General features: G+C 37.4%; 1 protein-coding gene across 4 annotated transcripts in view; it reads right to left on the bottom strand.

Moving 5' to 3' along the window:
• Positions 1-16,505, bottom strand: part of LOC107038239 (protein madd-4) — a 119,730-nt gene extending 103,225 nt beyond the window's left edge. For all 4 annotated transcript variants that reach the window (XM_015257227.1, XM_015257226.1, XM_015257228.1 and 1 more), the window contains exon 1: positions 16,160-16,505. Coding sequence is in view for 3 of the 4 variants with exons in the window: in XM_015257226.1 (XP_015112712.1) it covers positions 16,160-16,186 (27 nt within the window). In the remaining variant the exon portion in view is untranslated. The remainder of the gene's footprint in view (positions 1-16,159) is intronic.
• Positions 16,506-16,534: the final 29 nt, after the last annotated feature.

Raw genomic sequence — 16,534 nt, 5'->3', positions numbered from 1 at the left:
GGGAGGGGTGGGGGGGTGGGGCGAGGGGGAGGGGAATCGAAGGAAAAGTACATTGGGAAGAGGAGAGGGGAAGAGGGGAGACAGTAAATCATGGAGGAATAAGTGCGACACCGAGCAAAGTGTTGTCCCGCGGGCGTCGCGACGCCTTTTATAACTCTTGCGGTCGAAACTTATCCGGTCAGAGGGCACTGGGCACGTTTCACCGCATTTATCTAGATGTATCTCTCGAGTTTGGTGAGGGATGGAATGTCAGTGTGCTCGACAATTGAGTTTTTCTCTCTGCGGTGTTGGAAAAAAAATTGATATTTCATGGACATTCGAGTAGAAATTGTCAGGAGTGAGGTTGAGTGCGATTTAGAGGGACGAAATAATTAAATTAGTTAGGAATTCAATGAAAATTTTTATTTTGAAGTTTTTGTTAAATTCAAGGAAATAATTTCTTTAGCCCAAATAAATTATTTATTACCATCGGATGAATAATTTATTAATTTCAAATAATCAAATTTGCTTGATGTAAAAACTTTACTTTGTGCCATTTAAATAAACTTGTTTATTTGATTTAAACAAGTAATTCCTGCGGGTGCAGATTTTAGCTGAGTTTTTGGAGAATATCTCCGAATCCAAGGGAGGTAGCGAGATTTTCATCAGAACCTTTTTTGTAGAGCTAATTGAAAGCTACAAAAGAGGTTTCAACTAAAATTTCGCTATCTGCCTTAGATTCCGAGATATTCATCAATAACTGACCATAAGTCGAAATGGAGTTCAACCGTTTCACCTCTTGACGAAATTTCAGATTTCATTGAAAATTCAGGGAAATTCCACATGTTTGAGCAGCTTTGAAATGACAATTCCTCCACTCATATTCCGCATCAAATTATAAATTAAAAATGTTATCCGACATTTTACTCTAGATTCCACTAACAATAAGCCATTTGAACATAAATGCAAATGTCACCGTAATATAGGAATCGACATAATTTTCTAACCCAGAAAATGCCCCTCTGTTATTACTCCCCGTTCGTCTCAGCAGTAGAGAATATTACATTCCCATTTTTCCTTGAACTTTCTGGCATCGTGATATGACGGGAAATGAAAATTCTGTTTTAAGAGCATTCAACGTCAGTTTGTGAGCTGGAAGAAAAAATCTAGGAGGGTGATGGCTTCCGGCAACTTATCAAAAAGCATTGCTCTACAAATATTGAATTCTTCTTATTCCACCGCATGCTTATTTGACATCCCCTTTATTCCCTCATCGTGCTTTTATTCCTCTATCTCTCTACTGGGTTTTTTTTTTTTCGGTGAAGTCGCTTTGTCTAAACAGCTTTTCTCGAGTCTTTACGCATCTCAGGATTTTTCCATGACTCACTTCATTCGAAATTCTAACCGAGTGTCTCGGGAATTCTGATTTCTCGTTACATACGTGACAGACAGGGGGTAAAAATAAACAGAGGGGAATTTTATTTCAAACATCGTTCATCATTTTGGTCTCTTGCTTGTGCAAATAGTTCTAGGAAATTTCGTCTGTCGCTGGATTTTTGGGTGGATAGCAATACTTGAGCAATACTGTTCCCAACAACTGCTGCGATACGACAGAAGATTGTGTGCACTAAAGAAAGGGCCCCATAGAGTGCTCATATGACGTGGCAGAACGCTAAACATGCAGATTCACCACTGCTTACTGTGGAACATACGGTTATTCGCTCCCGGGGATGCATTCAATAGCTCCAGGCGACATAACTCAGGTGATATATCATGGAGCCGGAGTACTTCGGTAAACTATCAATATTTACGTTATATTCATTAACACGGGGGGGGAGAATGAGAGAGACCGGATGATGCCATTCACAATTGAAAATTAAAGGGAACATCTGCGTGGGGAGAAGTTGAGGAAAAATTATACAGAAAATGACATTTTATTGAAATTTAACATTTCACTGGAAATTCTATGAAATTACGAATTTTTGAGCAGCAGGAAAATGAGAGTTCTGCAACTTACGTGGATTTTCAATCTAAATATGACTATTGAGTAACAATTTGCATGGTTTCTAGTAATTTTGAGGGAATAATTTAATTTTAATTTACAGCTTTCATTAATTTCTCTCGAATTTGCAATTTTGAAATCCAATTTGCTAATTTTAAAGGAAGTATTATGAAAGAATTAGCACAAAGTGGAGAATATCATGATCTTTTCAGTAAAAAAATCAAAATAAAAATTCAAAATTTCAGCAAAATTTGGGATTTTTAAAATTTTATGATCAAATAGCGCTGAATTTTCCTGATTTCTATAAATTTTGAATGAATAATTCCACTAAAATTTACAATTTCCCCTGATTTTTCCACACAATATTGAATTTTGAAATTCCTTCAAATTCCAGAGGAACTATAATCCGCTAAAAATTCGCAAAAGGTGGAGGATCCCTCGCGATTTATTCAAGTAAAAAAATTCCGTGTGCATCAGCAAAAACTATCATCTTCCGCAAATCTTCTCATTGATTTTTTTTTGTGTCTGTAAATCATCTGCATCGCTGAATGAAAGCAATATTTAAATAAAACAAGAATATTATTTCTACAATCGCTGCAAAGCCCAACGACAGAGCAATATACGGTACAGTGAACATATATATCGCCCAGTTAAAACTTTACACTCTCGTAAAATAGACGACTCGGGTCAGCCGTAGTTCGTCCCTTCGTCGTACGACTGCGGGTATGAATGCACTGGGTATACGACGATTATAGCCTCACGGTTGTATGCCATATCACATCTACCTGAAATATACTCCTGAAAATATAACCACATTGGTGTCCAATTCCGTCGTCACTCTAGATTTCACTAATTTCAGCGGAATTTTAAGAGGGCATTCAGAATAAATTCGTCTGCTGTAGAATTCACCAGTGACAATTGGCTCTAAATCGAAATTAAAGTGTCACTCTTGACATGTACGGGAAGAGAGCCGATTAAATTAGCTTTCGTTTTGGAGATTTTCTATCATAAAATTAGGGAAGTCAATTATTTTTTCGTTCTTGAACGAAATTAATTTCTAGAAAAAATTTAAATATGCGGAAAACAGTGATTATGATCGCATTTTATCTGAACAATTAAAGATTTTATTTTTATTTTTCGGGGAGAATTAAAAATGTAGAATCAAGTTTTTGCACTGTTAAAAACTTTCCCCTGAAATTTCAAGGGATTTTGTCATTGAAAATTCATAATTTCATGGAGAAATCTGTAGGAACTGTTAATTTCAGTTTAATTATTCCAGAAATTGATGAAAAATGAGGAAACTTCAGGGAAATCTCTCCTTGAATGCCAGATTCCTCTGAATATACCGGGAATTTCTTCAAAATTTCCTGAAATTTCAATATTTTTAAAAGGAATTCTCTAAAAATTCATGCAAATTGTGGAATTTTCGTCTTTCTGTCGCTAAAAAAAATGAAACTTCACTTGAAATTCCCTTGACTTTTACTTCTTAAATCGAATTCACTATATTTTCCCGGAGAATTCATAGATTTCTAGAAATTCGTTGCATCACTGCAGAACACACATACATTCCTCCCACGTAATTCCCCGAATAGTTAACGTTGTTGATAAAGAGTTATGAAAATCTACTGCGCATATCACCCGAGGAGGATGCCAAAACGTTTGACCTCGTTTCTGCAATCCTCGGGGATGAAAAAGAATGAGGGGAAGAATCAAGTTGCTAGAGAGACGCGCATGAATTTACCTCCAGGGTACTACGTCCTCTCGACTGACGTCGATCGTGGGATAATCGGGTGTTTGAAAACACCCGACCTCTCGTCGCAAACGCAGTGCTGAATGCCGCGGGATCAGCATGAAAGATTTCCCCCTTCGGGATCCTGTTTTACCAGTGATTTTTGTAAATATGAGGTATTGACAAGTCCTTACCGCGAAGTTTAGTTATTCGTGAGAGGGGAATCAAGAAATTTTCACGCGGAAAAAAATGAGAAAAAATCGGTTTTCAAGACGTCTTAATTTAAGATAGACGCAAGTGTCTTATGAACTAATTTTTGAATTGTGACGGAATGCCGTCATTGAAAACTCATAATTCGATGCAAAAATTGAAGAAAATAGTGAATTCCACTTCAATTTTTTGAGACTTCACAAAAAATAGGGAATTTCAGGGAAATATTTTCTAGAATTTTCAAGCGTAATTTAGTCATAATTAATCATGTGTTGAGTCAGAATTTGAGTAAGTCAACAATTTGAAATTTCATCATTTTTTTCCTCCTGAATTGAATTAAATATCACTCTCCTAAAAATTATCACTAAATTATTCCCCGAAATGTCAATTTTTTTCTCAGGTTTTCTAATGCTCCACTGGATATTTCCATTCAAAAACATTTTTCCACTAGTCCAAAAATTTTATTTTCCCTTAATCGTAACAAATCGCAAAAAACCGCCCTCTAATGAACGCCGGGAAATTACTACGTGCGACACGGAGCGTTTTGAGGCTCATCCGCTGTTAAACCTGAGCCGTTATTTTTTTATTATATTGATCGGACACGCAATTATTTCTTTTAAACCCGCTACACGATTTTACGCTTTACTCCTCGCTCACGGGGGTATAATTTGTTTCGATTTTTTTTACCTCTTTATTACGAGGAGGGAATGTTACCATTAATTATCCCGTGTAAATACTACGGTAAAAAAGTGAGGATGGCATGAAAAAATTCTGGCTCATTGTTGTGGCTACTGACTTTTTACGAACATTTAGCGCCAGTAGGGCCGGGGGGAGGGGGAGGGGAGTTGAAAAAGGAGGAAAAAATTGGGAGATAAATTGAGGGAGAAACGGCTGGAACGGAAAGTGAGGTGTTGCTGGGTTATTGCGGGTTAATTACCCCCATAAAATTGTTATTCGTGCAGAGGGATGATTAATTCCGCGTGGAATTGAAATTTCAGTCAGAGAGCCATGAAGTCCGCAAAATCAAAAGGATTATTCTAAAAACTTAGGAATTCTCTTTGTGGCAAAATGTGACGGGACATTTTCGAAGAAACTACAGGGAAAGAATATAAAATGATTTTTTTGTCACTCCGGCCTTCATCCGTCGGTTAGCGCAGCGCGGGTGCGCTAAACCGAGCGCGCTGTTGCCACTTTGGCGCTTATCGTTAGGTGCCCCTTTCACGCACGGCCGTGAATGTAGCAACACTGGCGCTCGAGCGGTCGACTGGAACTCACTCGCACCGGGCGGCGTGACGCCGCTTCTCTGTTCGTTCGACGTTTTTTTTTGCTAAACAAATTTTCCGAGAAAAAAACGGACGACGCCAACGCTTAATAAAAAGATTGCACTAGAAACTCTAATTGTTTCAGATTTTTTAAGCGCGAGAAACCCGCTGAAGAGAGTAATCGAGGGTTAACATAGTAATTTTGAGTTTTTACGGGAGACTATAAAGTAAAGTTTTGAATCGTACAAAAAAATTTCAATTCAATATAATAAAAATTCGTGAATCAAGTAATTTCTCATCGTTCAATAGTAAAAATTGGTGAAAAAATTAAGCGTCTTCAACACTTTTGAAAATAATTTTTTTGTCCGTCCATTTTATACTGTTTTGTCCGTTAAAAATTGCTTTGTAAATCGTAAATGAATTTCTCGTCGCAAAAGTTCGGTTGAAATAAATCAAATTTCAGTTTTTTCGTGCGGTCCTCGATTACTATGTACACAGTAATTTATAATTTTACATTCTCTCCGTGTATCCCCTTCCAGTCCGGGTATTCCCGCTCCCTATGACTGATTTTTTCACCATTTTGTCATGTCCAAAGATCTCACTCGGGAGATGACTTTAAAATGAAACGAGAAACGGCGCATCTGAAGATGGCCAGCAATTTACCGCGTCACGGTAGCCCATTTGGCGTTCTCCGGAGTATCAAGGAAGGTGAAGGTCCACTGCGGGTGGGCAAGAGGTAAGTAGGCGGCCCAGCAGAGGTGTTTTGCAATGGTATATATTACCCCCACGTTACACGCTCTGTGCAGTTGGAGAGAATTAATTGCATCGTGGGGCACATCGGGATACCTAAAGTTGGCCTGAGTTGCATATGCGGTGGGATGAGAGAGAGGGAGAGGGAGAGAGACCGAGAAACGTGTAAAGAAGTCAGGTGGAGAGATTTCGACGATAACTCGGCGATTGAAATTACCAGGGGAAACTAGGAAGTAATAACATGGCCCAGTGGTTGGCCGAGGGGGTGTTGATCCATCATTTATGCAGAGTGGGGGAATCGAGTCACGAAATGGCGGTAGTTATTACCTCAGCGTGAGGGATGATTATTGAAGGCTCAAACTTATCGATTGCTAACGAATTTTTAAATTTAATTCATCGCGCTGTTTGCATTCCAGTAGGAGCGAAATGTTTTACAATAATAAATAGGGGAGGGTGGGGTAAAATGGACACTTTTGATTTTTTTTTTAATGTTCATGACGTGTTGAATTGTTCGTGAAATAAAATAATGTTATTTTTCAATTGAAAGGACAATTCTTCCCCTTTGTGACGAGTTTAGACTTAGCTCAATTGATAAATCTGTTTCTGACTTGGGAATATTTTTAAAAAAGTAAATAGTGTCCTTTTTACCCCACCCTCCCCTACATCGTGCGGAGATGTAAAAATCGAAGTATTGCATTCGGTAGATAGAGGAATAAATTGCGAAATTAGATGATTTAACGGTATATAAATTTTTGGTTTTTTAAATAATTTTGTTAACCAACTATCGTTCAAATTTAACGATAAATACTTCAGGGTGGTTTTTTAATGTGAATTAAATAGAATGAAAGTCGCGTACCAAAATATAAAGTCACTCATGTGTCAAATGATTATTAAAAATAACGCCTGCACACGCGTAATAATAGTATCGACTTGAAATATTATTTTAAGTGGCTCTGATTAAGACATTAAGACGTGCATTCTAGACATTCTGGGTGTCTTACTCGAGAAACGTTTTATTTAAGACATTCGAAATGTCAGTCATCACGAAATTTGCCTAATGTCTTGAATTAAGACGTCTGTTCAAGAGGGTCACCTTCTACTGAAGGAAAATGTAAACAATGAACTCTTATCGTTTATCGATACACACGGGAAACTGGCCGTCACCTCACGATTGTCTCGAGAGGATCTCCCCCCGTCTTCTAAGTTTTATCTTTCTCCCGACGCCTCTTAACCCGTCACTTCATGCCGCGGTTGGTGTGAATTCTCGTGACACGAGACCATTTTATTGGAGAATGGAAATAGTCGAGGGGAAATATCAATTCTAGTCAATAAAAATAAGAGTTATTGTTGTTGAGGAAATTTATGGAGTCGAAAGACGAGTCGTTTTGCCCCAGTGGTTTTTGAGATGTTGCAAAAATTTATTCAAACACAAAGGATTCATATCTTATCTGACATCGCTGCTACAAACTCGGGTCTACAACTCGGGCCTTCAGTTGAAAACCCGAGTTGAAGACCCGAGTTTGTAGCAAAGATGTCAGACAAGATATGAATGTTTTTTTGAGCTCAAACGAAAGAGCGGGTCGAGAAATGGCGTGCTAGGACCTCTAAAGATGGTTTGACAAAAAAATCATTTTATATTCTTTCCCTGTAGTTTCTTCGAAAATGTCCCGTCACATTTTGCCACAAAGAGAATTCCTAAGTTTTTAGAATAATCCTTTTGATTTTGCGGACTTCATGGCTCTCTGACTGAAATTTCAATTCCACGCGGAATTAATCATCCCTCTGCACGAATAACAATTTTATGGGGGTAATTAACCCGCAATAACCCAGCAACACCTCACTTTCCGTTCCAGCCGTTTCTCCCTCAATTTATCTCCCAATTTTTTCCTCCTTTTTCAACTCCCCTCCCCCTCCCCCCGGCCCTACTGGCGCTAAATGTTCGTAAAAAGTCAGTAGCCACAACAATGAGCCAGAATTTTTTCATGCCATCCTCACTTTTTTACCGTAGTATTTACACGGGATAATTAATGGTAACATTCCCTCCTCGTAATAAAGAGGTAAAAAAAATCGAAACAAATTATACCCCCGTGAGCGAGGAGTAAAGCGTAAAATCGTGTAGCGGGTTTAAAAGAAATAATTGCGTGTCCGATCAATATAATAAAAAAATAACGGCTCAGGTTTAACAGCGGATGAGCCTCAAAACGCTCCGTGTCGCACGTAGTAATTTCCCGGCGTTCATTAGAGGGCGGTTTTTTGCGATTTGTTACGATTAAGGGAAAATAAAATTTTTGGACTAGTGGAAAAATGTTTTTGAATGGAAATATTCAGTGGAGCATTAGAAAACCTGAGAAAAAAATTGACATTTCGGGGAATAACTTAGTGGTAATTTTTGGGAGAGTGATATTTAATTCAATTCAGGAGGAAAAAAATGATGAATATTAAATTGTTGACTTACTCAAATTCTGACTCAACACATGATTAATTATGACTAAATTACGCTTGAAAATTCTAGAAAATATTTCCCTGAAATTCCCTATTTTTTGTGAAGTCTCAAAAAATTGAAGTGGAATTCACTATTTTCTTCAATTTTTGCATCGAATTATGAGTTTTCAATGACGGCATTCCGTCACAATTCAAAAATTAGTTCATAAGACACTTGCGTCTATCTTAAATTAAGACGTCTTGAAAACCGATTTTTTCTAATTTTTTTCCGCGTGAAAATTTCTTGTTTCCCCTCTCACGAATAACTAAACTTCGCGGTAAGGACTTGTCAATACCTCATATTTACAAAAATCACTGGTAAAACAGGATCCCGAAGGGGGAAATCTTTCATGCTGATCCGCGGCATTCAGCACTGCGTTTGCGACGAGAGGTCGGGTGTTTTCAAACACCCGATTATCCCACGATCGACGTCAGTCGAGAGGACGTAGTACCCTGGAGGTAAATTCATGCGCGTCTCTCTAGCAACTTGATTCTTCCCCTCATTCTTTTTCATCCCCGAGGATTGCAGAAACGAGGTCAAACGTTTTGGCATCCTCCTCGGGTGATATGCGCAGTAGATTTTCATAACTCTTTATCAACAACGTTAACTATTCGGGGAATTACGTGGGAGGAATGTATGTGTGTTCTGCAGTGATGCAACGAATTTCTAGAAATCTATGAATTCTCCGGGAAAATATAGTGAATTCGATTTAAGAAGTAAAAGTCAAGGGAATTTCAAGTGAAGTTTCATTTTTTTTAGCGACAGAAAGACGAAAATTCCACAATTTGCATGAATTTTTAGAGAATTCCTTTTAAAAATATTTAAATTTCAGGAAATTTTGAAGAAATTCCCGGAATATTCAGAGGAATCTGGCATTCAAGGAGAGATTTCCCTGAAGTTTCTTGATTTTTCATCAATTTCCGGAATAATTAAACTGAAATTTAAGGTTCATACAGATTTCTCCACGAAGTTATGAATTTTCAAGGACAAAATTCTTTGAAATTTCAGGGGAAAGTTTTTAACAGTGCAAAAACTTGATTCTACATTTTTAATTCTCCCCGAAAAATAAAAATAAAATTTTTAATTGTTCAGATAAAATGCGATCATAATCACTGTTTTCCGCATATTTAAATTTTTTCTAGAAATTAATTTCGTTCAAGAACGAAAAAATAATTGACTTCCCTAATTTTATGATAGAAAATCTCCAAAACGAAAGCTAATTTAATCGGCTCTCTTCCGTACATGTCAAGAGTGACACTTTAATTTCGATTTAGAGCCAATTGTCACTGGTGAATTCTACAGCAGACGAATTTATTCTGAATGCCCTCTTAAAATTCCGCTGAAATTAGTGAAATCTAGAGTGACGACGGAATTGGACACCAATGTGGTTATATTTTCAGGAGTATATTTCAGGTAGATGTGATATGGCATACAACCGTGAGGCTATAATCGTCGTATACCCAGTGCATTCATACCCGCAGTCGTACGACGAAGGGACGAACTACGGCTGACCCGAGTCGTCTATTTTACGAGAGTGTAAAGTTTTAACTGGGCGATATATATGTTCACTGTACCGTATATTGCTCTGTCGTTGGGCTTTGCAGCGATTGTAGAAATAATATTCTTGTTTTATTTAAATATTGCTTTCATTCAGCGATGCAGATGATTTACAGACACAAAAAAAATCAATGAGAAGATTTGCGGAAGATGATAGTTTTTGCTGATGCACACGGAATTTTTTTACTTGAATAAATCGGGAGGGATCCGCCACCTTTTGCGAATTTTTAGCGGATTATAGTTCCTCTGGAATTTGAAGGAATTTCGTCATTGAAAATTCCCAATTTAATTGAAAAATCTGTGGAAAATGTAAATTTTAGTTTAATTACTCCCTGAAAATTAGCAGACATCAGGAAAATGCAGGTGAATTTATTCTCAAATAGAAATATATTCAGCAATTTTTTATTACGAAAAAATCATTGAAATTAAATGTTTAGATTTGAAACCCAATTCGCGAGAAATTCCCCAATTTTATCATTTTGTTTATTGAATAAGAATTATCAAAAATGTTGAAAAATTCTTGAAACCTTTGAATAATCTAAATAAAAAATGAAAGAAAAATAATGCCTATTGACTGAAATTCCAAGGAATTTCGTCATTGAAAATTCACAATTTGATTAAAAATTCCGTGAAAAATCCAAATTTTAGTTTAATTCCTCCCTGAAAATTAACATAAATCAGGAAAATTCAGGTGAATTTATTCTCAAATAGAGATATATCCCACAATTAAAGAGAGATTATCCCAAATGAACAAATCATTGAAATTGAATGTTTAAATGAAATTAAAAAATTGGAAAATTTAATTTATTCAATAACAATTACCAAAAATGTTCAAACATTCTCGAAACCTTTGAATAATCCAAATGAACGACGAAAGGAAAATCGTCTTGAACGCAATTCGAGAACTTTAAAAAAAAACCTGTAGCAGATGGTCTATGATTTCACGAACAAAAAGAGCTGACGATACCGGAGAAATTGGAAAAATAATTAGGTAACGATTGCCACCTGTCTTCGCAGCCCCAGGGTTCTTACAGCCTCATCCCGTCGTTACGATATCCATGAACGTGTGAGGCTGGCATGCGGTTACGAAGGGACAATGAAAATTGTGATTGCAATTCGAGGAGTGACTCCTCCCACTAATTAGGATTGCTTTACCACTCACGTCGGGGGATCGTTTCAGGATTATGTTCCCCAGTTTCAGTTTGTTATGTTACGTGCCACTTCGTCGGTTTATTACATCCGAACGTCTTTTATTCAGTCCGGTAATTGTTTCGTGGGGAAAATACAATTGGAGTGAATTCCGCCATTCGTTGTTGATCACGTGGACATATTCTGCTATTAAATCTTCATTGAGTGGGAGTTGCACTAAAATTTCAAGGAATTTAGACGTTGAAAATTCCCAGTTTAATGAATGAAATCAGTGGAAACTTGAAATCAGATCAATTAATTCATGAACATTTATAGAAATCGGAAACATTCAGGTCAAAATATTCTTTTTCTTTATTAATTGGGAAATCAATGGGATTTACTATTGAATACTCATGTTTTGATTGAGAATTCAAGGAAATTAGGGAATTCTTGTTTTTCTGCTGCTCAGATGTTTGAAATTTCATGGAATTTTGTCATTAAAAATTCCTAGTTTAATCAAAAAAATCAATGTAAACTTGAAATTTCATTTAAATTGTTCCCCAAAAAATGTAGGAATCATTAATTCACTTTCATCAACAATTATTAATCTCCTTACCTTCCCAAATTCTAAAAAATGTGAATATTGGACTGGAAATAAATTAGTACTATAGAATAGCCCCTTCGTTGGTGATCTATTTATCTCATCCATTCCGCGAGCCATGGCTGAATATGGTAAATGGAATTGTATTGGCAGTGATTGAAAGGGGTCCTATTCAATGAAATTAATTCGAGTGTCAATTGTAGCATCAAAAAATCACCCATTCACTCTCAATATTCCCACTGAATACAAATTGTTTTTTATGGGCTTCGATTCAATTTCTATGGATTCTCTCCCCTCAGCATTTTATTCAGCAACGAGTGTAGCCGGAAATTCGCCTAAAATCATTCGACATTTTCATCAATTTTCAAGGAATAAAAATCATTTCCCATTTCCCCGTTGATTTTATTATTTTCCAAACGATGATTTATTTTTTTACAACTTCATGTTCCAATTTTTCAAGAGAAAAAAAAAATTAAAAACCCTCTTGTCCCTTTGATTTGCAAATTTTCTTTGACAATTATGGCCCCTCCACCGAACAAGAAAATTAATTAAAATACGAAGGGGTAAAAAGTTGAAGAGCTCTTAATTAAAAATAAATATCAAGGATAGAGCGAGACACTTCCGTTCTTTTGAGATCACTCAATTCTCAACGAGACAGGTGACCCAGGGGAATTTTTCCCAACGACTCCTCAAACTCCTCAGTGTCATGGTGCCCTAGCCTGCCAAGTGGCGCGGTCCTTTTGACCCCCGAGGAGAGCCCCGACAGAACATTTCTGCCGAGATAATTCCGAGAGAAACAGGTACGCCAGGAAAATTCAGACGACGCGAGAGTCAACAAAAGGACAGCTCTGACAATGGGGGGGCGCGACGCTCACCGCAAGGGGCGCCTCCAGACACTTCTTATTCTCAATGAGCCACGCTAAATTGACTGGCAATAAATGCCTGGGAATGGGTGACCCAAGGTGCAGGTTTATCTTTTACCAGTGAAACGAGAAGGTGAGAAATACCTCGTGGACTGGACCTCGAGGAAACTGTTCTCTTGTTCTGTTCTGGTATTTTTTTTTTTACCTCGAGATCTATTTCTTCGTCTCAACCTTTCTCTCTGAGCCCCCTATGAGAAACGCTTCGCTCTACGCCCGAGGGAGACCACTCGAGACAAGAAAGAAAATTACTTCTCGAAATTCCATTTTACGGTGACGTTTTTTCGTCTCTTTATTTCAGGGGGGTTTATCGTGATTTTTTTTTCGGGGGAGGGAGTGGACGGGGGTGGAGTCAACATGGAGAGTGTCGAAGGACGGAAGTTGGGAGAATGGAGACGGAAAATAACGGAATTCGGAGCGGGAGACTTGGAACGGGGTGAAGCTCTTTGATTTTAACACCGGGGTTTAGCCGGTTTTATCCCAAATATATTAATTATTTATCATTAATCTGTTATTTATTTATCATTTGAGTTATCGACTAAATCTGAAGTTGAAAATAGAATCGATTTATTTTCCGTCTTCTGTTCTGTTTTTAGTTGTGAGGGAATTTCTCAAAATCTGCACTAAATAGCGAAAATTTTGAGAAAATACTTTTTATGTATCCCATTGTGATCTACATTTTGTCTCCGGTAAAAGTTTAGCTATCTCTTCTAGATACCGAGATATCCATAAAAAATTAAAGTAAAAAATTTAATAGATTTACTTCCTGTCTTCAGTTTACTTTCCAGTTGTGGGGAAATATCTCACAATCTACACTAATTAGCGAACATTTTCAAATTACCTCTTTTGTAGATCTCACTTCGATCTACATTTTGTTTCCGAAAAAAACTTCCCCAACTCCCACCGATTCCAAGATATTCCCGTACCGAATCCGTCAATCCTTCAAAATTCTCGTCATTCCCACCTCTCACCCCGCCTCACCCCCAAAACTCCATCACCCCATTTTGTGGATTCTACTCTATTTGACCCCGTGTGTGTCACCCCAGCATGAGAATCATTATTATCCGAGCACGCCTTCCCAAGCGCCGCAAGGACTTATCGAGAGGCGTGAGTGGAATTGAGAGCATTAGAGCTGACGTGTCGTCAAACCATCGTCTCAAACTCCATCCGAAGATAGAGATAAAAGTATCTCCAGGTTAAATCCGACTGAATTCCGTGAAAATCACCACAAGCCCCAATTACCCATCCATGTAAATGTTTGAGTGATATGAAATAAATTTAATTTAATCGTTGATTCAAAAAAAAAAATTCCGTTGAAAAAAAGGGCTGCAATCTTAAAAATTTATGTCTGAAATTTCCGGTACATTGGTCGGAAATAATTATCGAATTTAATTACCACTGGAATTTCAGTTGAATTTTTTCCTGAAAGTTAATAGCAAATTAGAAAATTCTGGTAAATATAATGCGATTTTAGAGGGAAAAAAATTTAATTTCAGATTTCACTGAAAATTCAATGCAATTTGGCACTGAATATTCATATTGGATTGGCAGTTCCAATAAATTGAGGAATTCTCGTCTTCATCCTGTTTAACATTCTGGAATTTTACCAAATTTTCACTGAAACCTAAAATTTCATGATTTTTTTCGTCAAATCATTCAGTTTCACTGTCCTAAAAATTAACCGTCGACTGTACATGGAATTTCATTTGTTTTCTCACAGTGCAGTTAAACTCAGACTGGAGTGCACTCATAAAAAAAATTATACATCATTTTGTCTTAATTTTCACGAATTTGAAAATTCGGTGAATTCTTTTTCAAGACATTATGAAAAATTCTAGTCTATCAAACGTTGTCTCTCCAGCCCGAAATAATCTCAGTCATTCCGAAATCAATCGACAAGGCCCATTTTCACGTTCAATATCTCAATCTAAGACACCTGAGACACCTCCAAGACCCTTCTCCATAATTAAAATCCCTCACAATTTTCGAAATAATTTTTTCCCAGCTGTTCTCCCTGTGCGGAATAATCCACCCCGTCAACCTGAACTGCCTTCGCTAAATATAACGAGAACCCCCTTTTAACGTTGAAAAAATTCTTTACCTCCATTTTTCAATCCACGAGTGATCGAGTTTGCCTTCGATTCTATATCAATATCCCGTGAAATGCACTTTCGATACGCGAGGGTACCCTAACAGCGTAAAATAAGATATCATTAGAGGCCACAAAAGCGCTTTCTGGTGAAATCAATGAGATAGAGGAGGAGAGGAGTAAAAAAAACGTGCGTTATCGGTTAATGGATTTATTAGTGAGGCCCCCGGTCGATTCTAGCGGTGTGGGGAGGGGGGGGGGAAGGGGCGCATCCGCGCAACCCCGATCCCCTTTTCTCCTCGACGAGACGCCCGTCATTTTATTCCTTTACCCCTCGAGCCGCGCGGTTTTATTTATCCCGTTGTATTAATTTCCTTGGAATTTCTTTTCTACCGCTGAGGACGGCATCCTTTATTTCATCGCTCTGATGTCAGACCAATTTTTTTTACCGATGGAGCGAGAACAATGCGGAAGACGTGATCGGGGAAATGTAATTTGTCATTCGTAATTTATTGTGTAAGAAATGTGATAGCGACAAATGTTTTTGATTGGCGATTTATCGGAATTGGCTGAGGAAACTACAATAAATTGAGCGTCATTTTGACGCTGTTTTTTGCTGGTTTGTAAATGAAAACAAGTTTTTTTATTTCGCGAAATTTAATTGTAAGTGAAAGTGTAAATTAATTTAATTAATTAATTAATTAATCAATTTTAATTGTTAATTAGTGGAGATTGGCTGAGTGAATTTCAGTAAATTGAACGCTATTTTAAAGGTATTTTTTACAGGTTTGGAATGAGAAGGAATTTTTTCGATTTGGATCATTGGTTCGGGGGATATTTAATTTTAAAAAAGATACGTTTTCCGTCTTTCGCGAAATTTAATTTTGATTGAAACTGCAAAACTGCTGAATTCTGATTGTCAATAACCCGAGATCGACAGCAAATTCCAATAAATCAATCGTCATTGTAAAGCTATTTTTGTAATCTCAAAAATGAGACCAGATTTATTGAATTTAATCCGGCAATTAAATTCCACCCTCCACCCTCAATTATTGACGAATCTATCGACATCTCTCCGAAGCACCAAATCATTTCATCATTCCCAGCCTCAAAACACGGAGAGAAATGTTCAGTAAAAATTACGGAAATCACAATTCCCTCACCGATTACGGGATCGACTCAGAAAATTTAAGTGACGGTAATTTTTCACAGGAGATGCAAATAAAAATTACGAAACGCTCTGGAAAAATTCCATGACAGTTCTGTAAAATTTCCTACAACCACATTTCGTTCCAGAATTTTAATGGGAATGAGTGGCAATTAAATTCGATAGAAACTTCCAAAATTTTTGTACAATTCCACACTAAAAAAAATACCTCTTAATGAAAAAGATACGTAATTTTTATTGAATATTTCTCTCCGCGAAGAATAACGAATCAATCGTACTCACAAAAATCCGGAACACCAGACAATCCATAGCTCCAACAGCCGTAATTGAATGCCCCTCAATCGTAAACACGTTAATTCCCCAATCCCCAGTTCACATTTGTTGTTCTCAACAGTAAAAAAACCCCTAAACTTCCGTATCACGTTTCACTTTGATCCCCACAGAACTCCCAATATCCTCACTTTTCATACACAACAGTAGGCCCCCGCACGAATGGACGAGGGAAATAAGACGAAAAAAAAAAGTCACCACAAAGAGACTTCCGTGGATTTTGTTCTCGAGTTCACCACTTTTTTCTCCCTCTCTCGTCACTCTATCCCCGAGATTCGTTGCACTGCGACTTTTTCAAAGTGGCTTCACCACTTACTACTCCCCCCC

The sequence above is a fragment of the Diachasma alloeum genome, unplaced genomic scaffold (assembly GCF_001412515.2).
Source record: "Diachasma alloeum isolate Michigan unplaced genomic scaffold, Dall2.0 Dall_scaffold_00279, whole genome shotgun sequence".
NCBI classification, from domain to species: domain Eukaryota; kingdom Metazoa; phylum Arthropoda; class Insecta; order Hymenoptera; family Braconidae; genus Diachasma; species Diachasma alloeum.
This window is presented reverse-complemented; position numbering and strand designations above follow the sequence as displayed.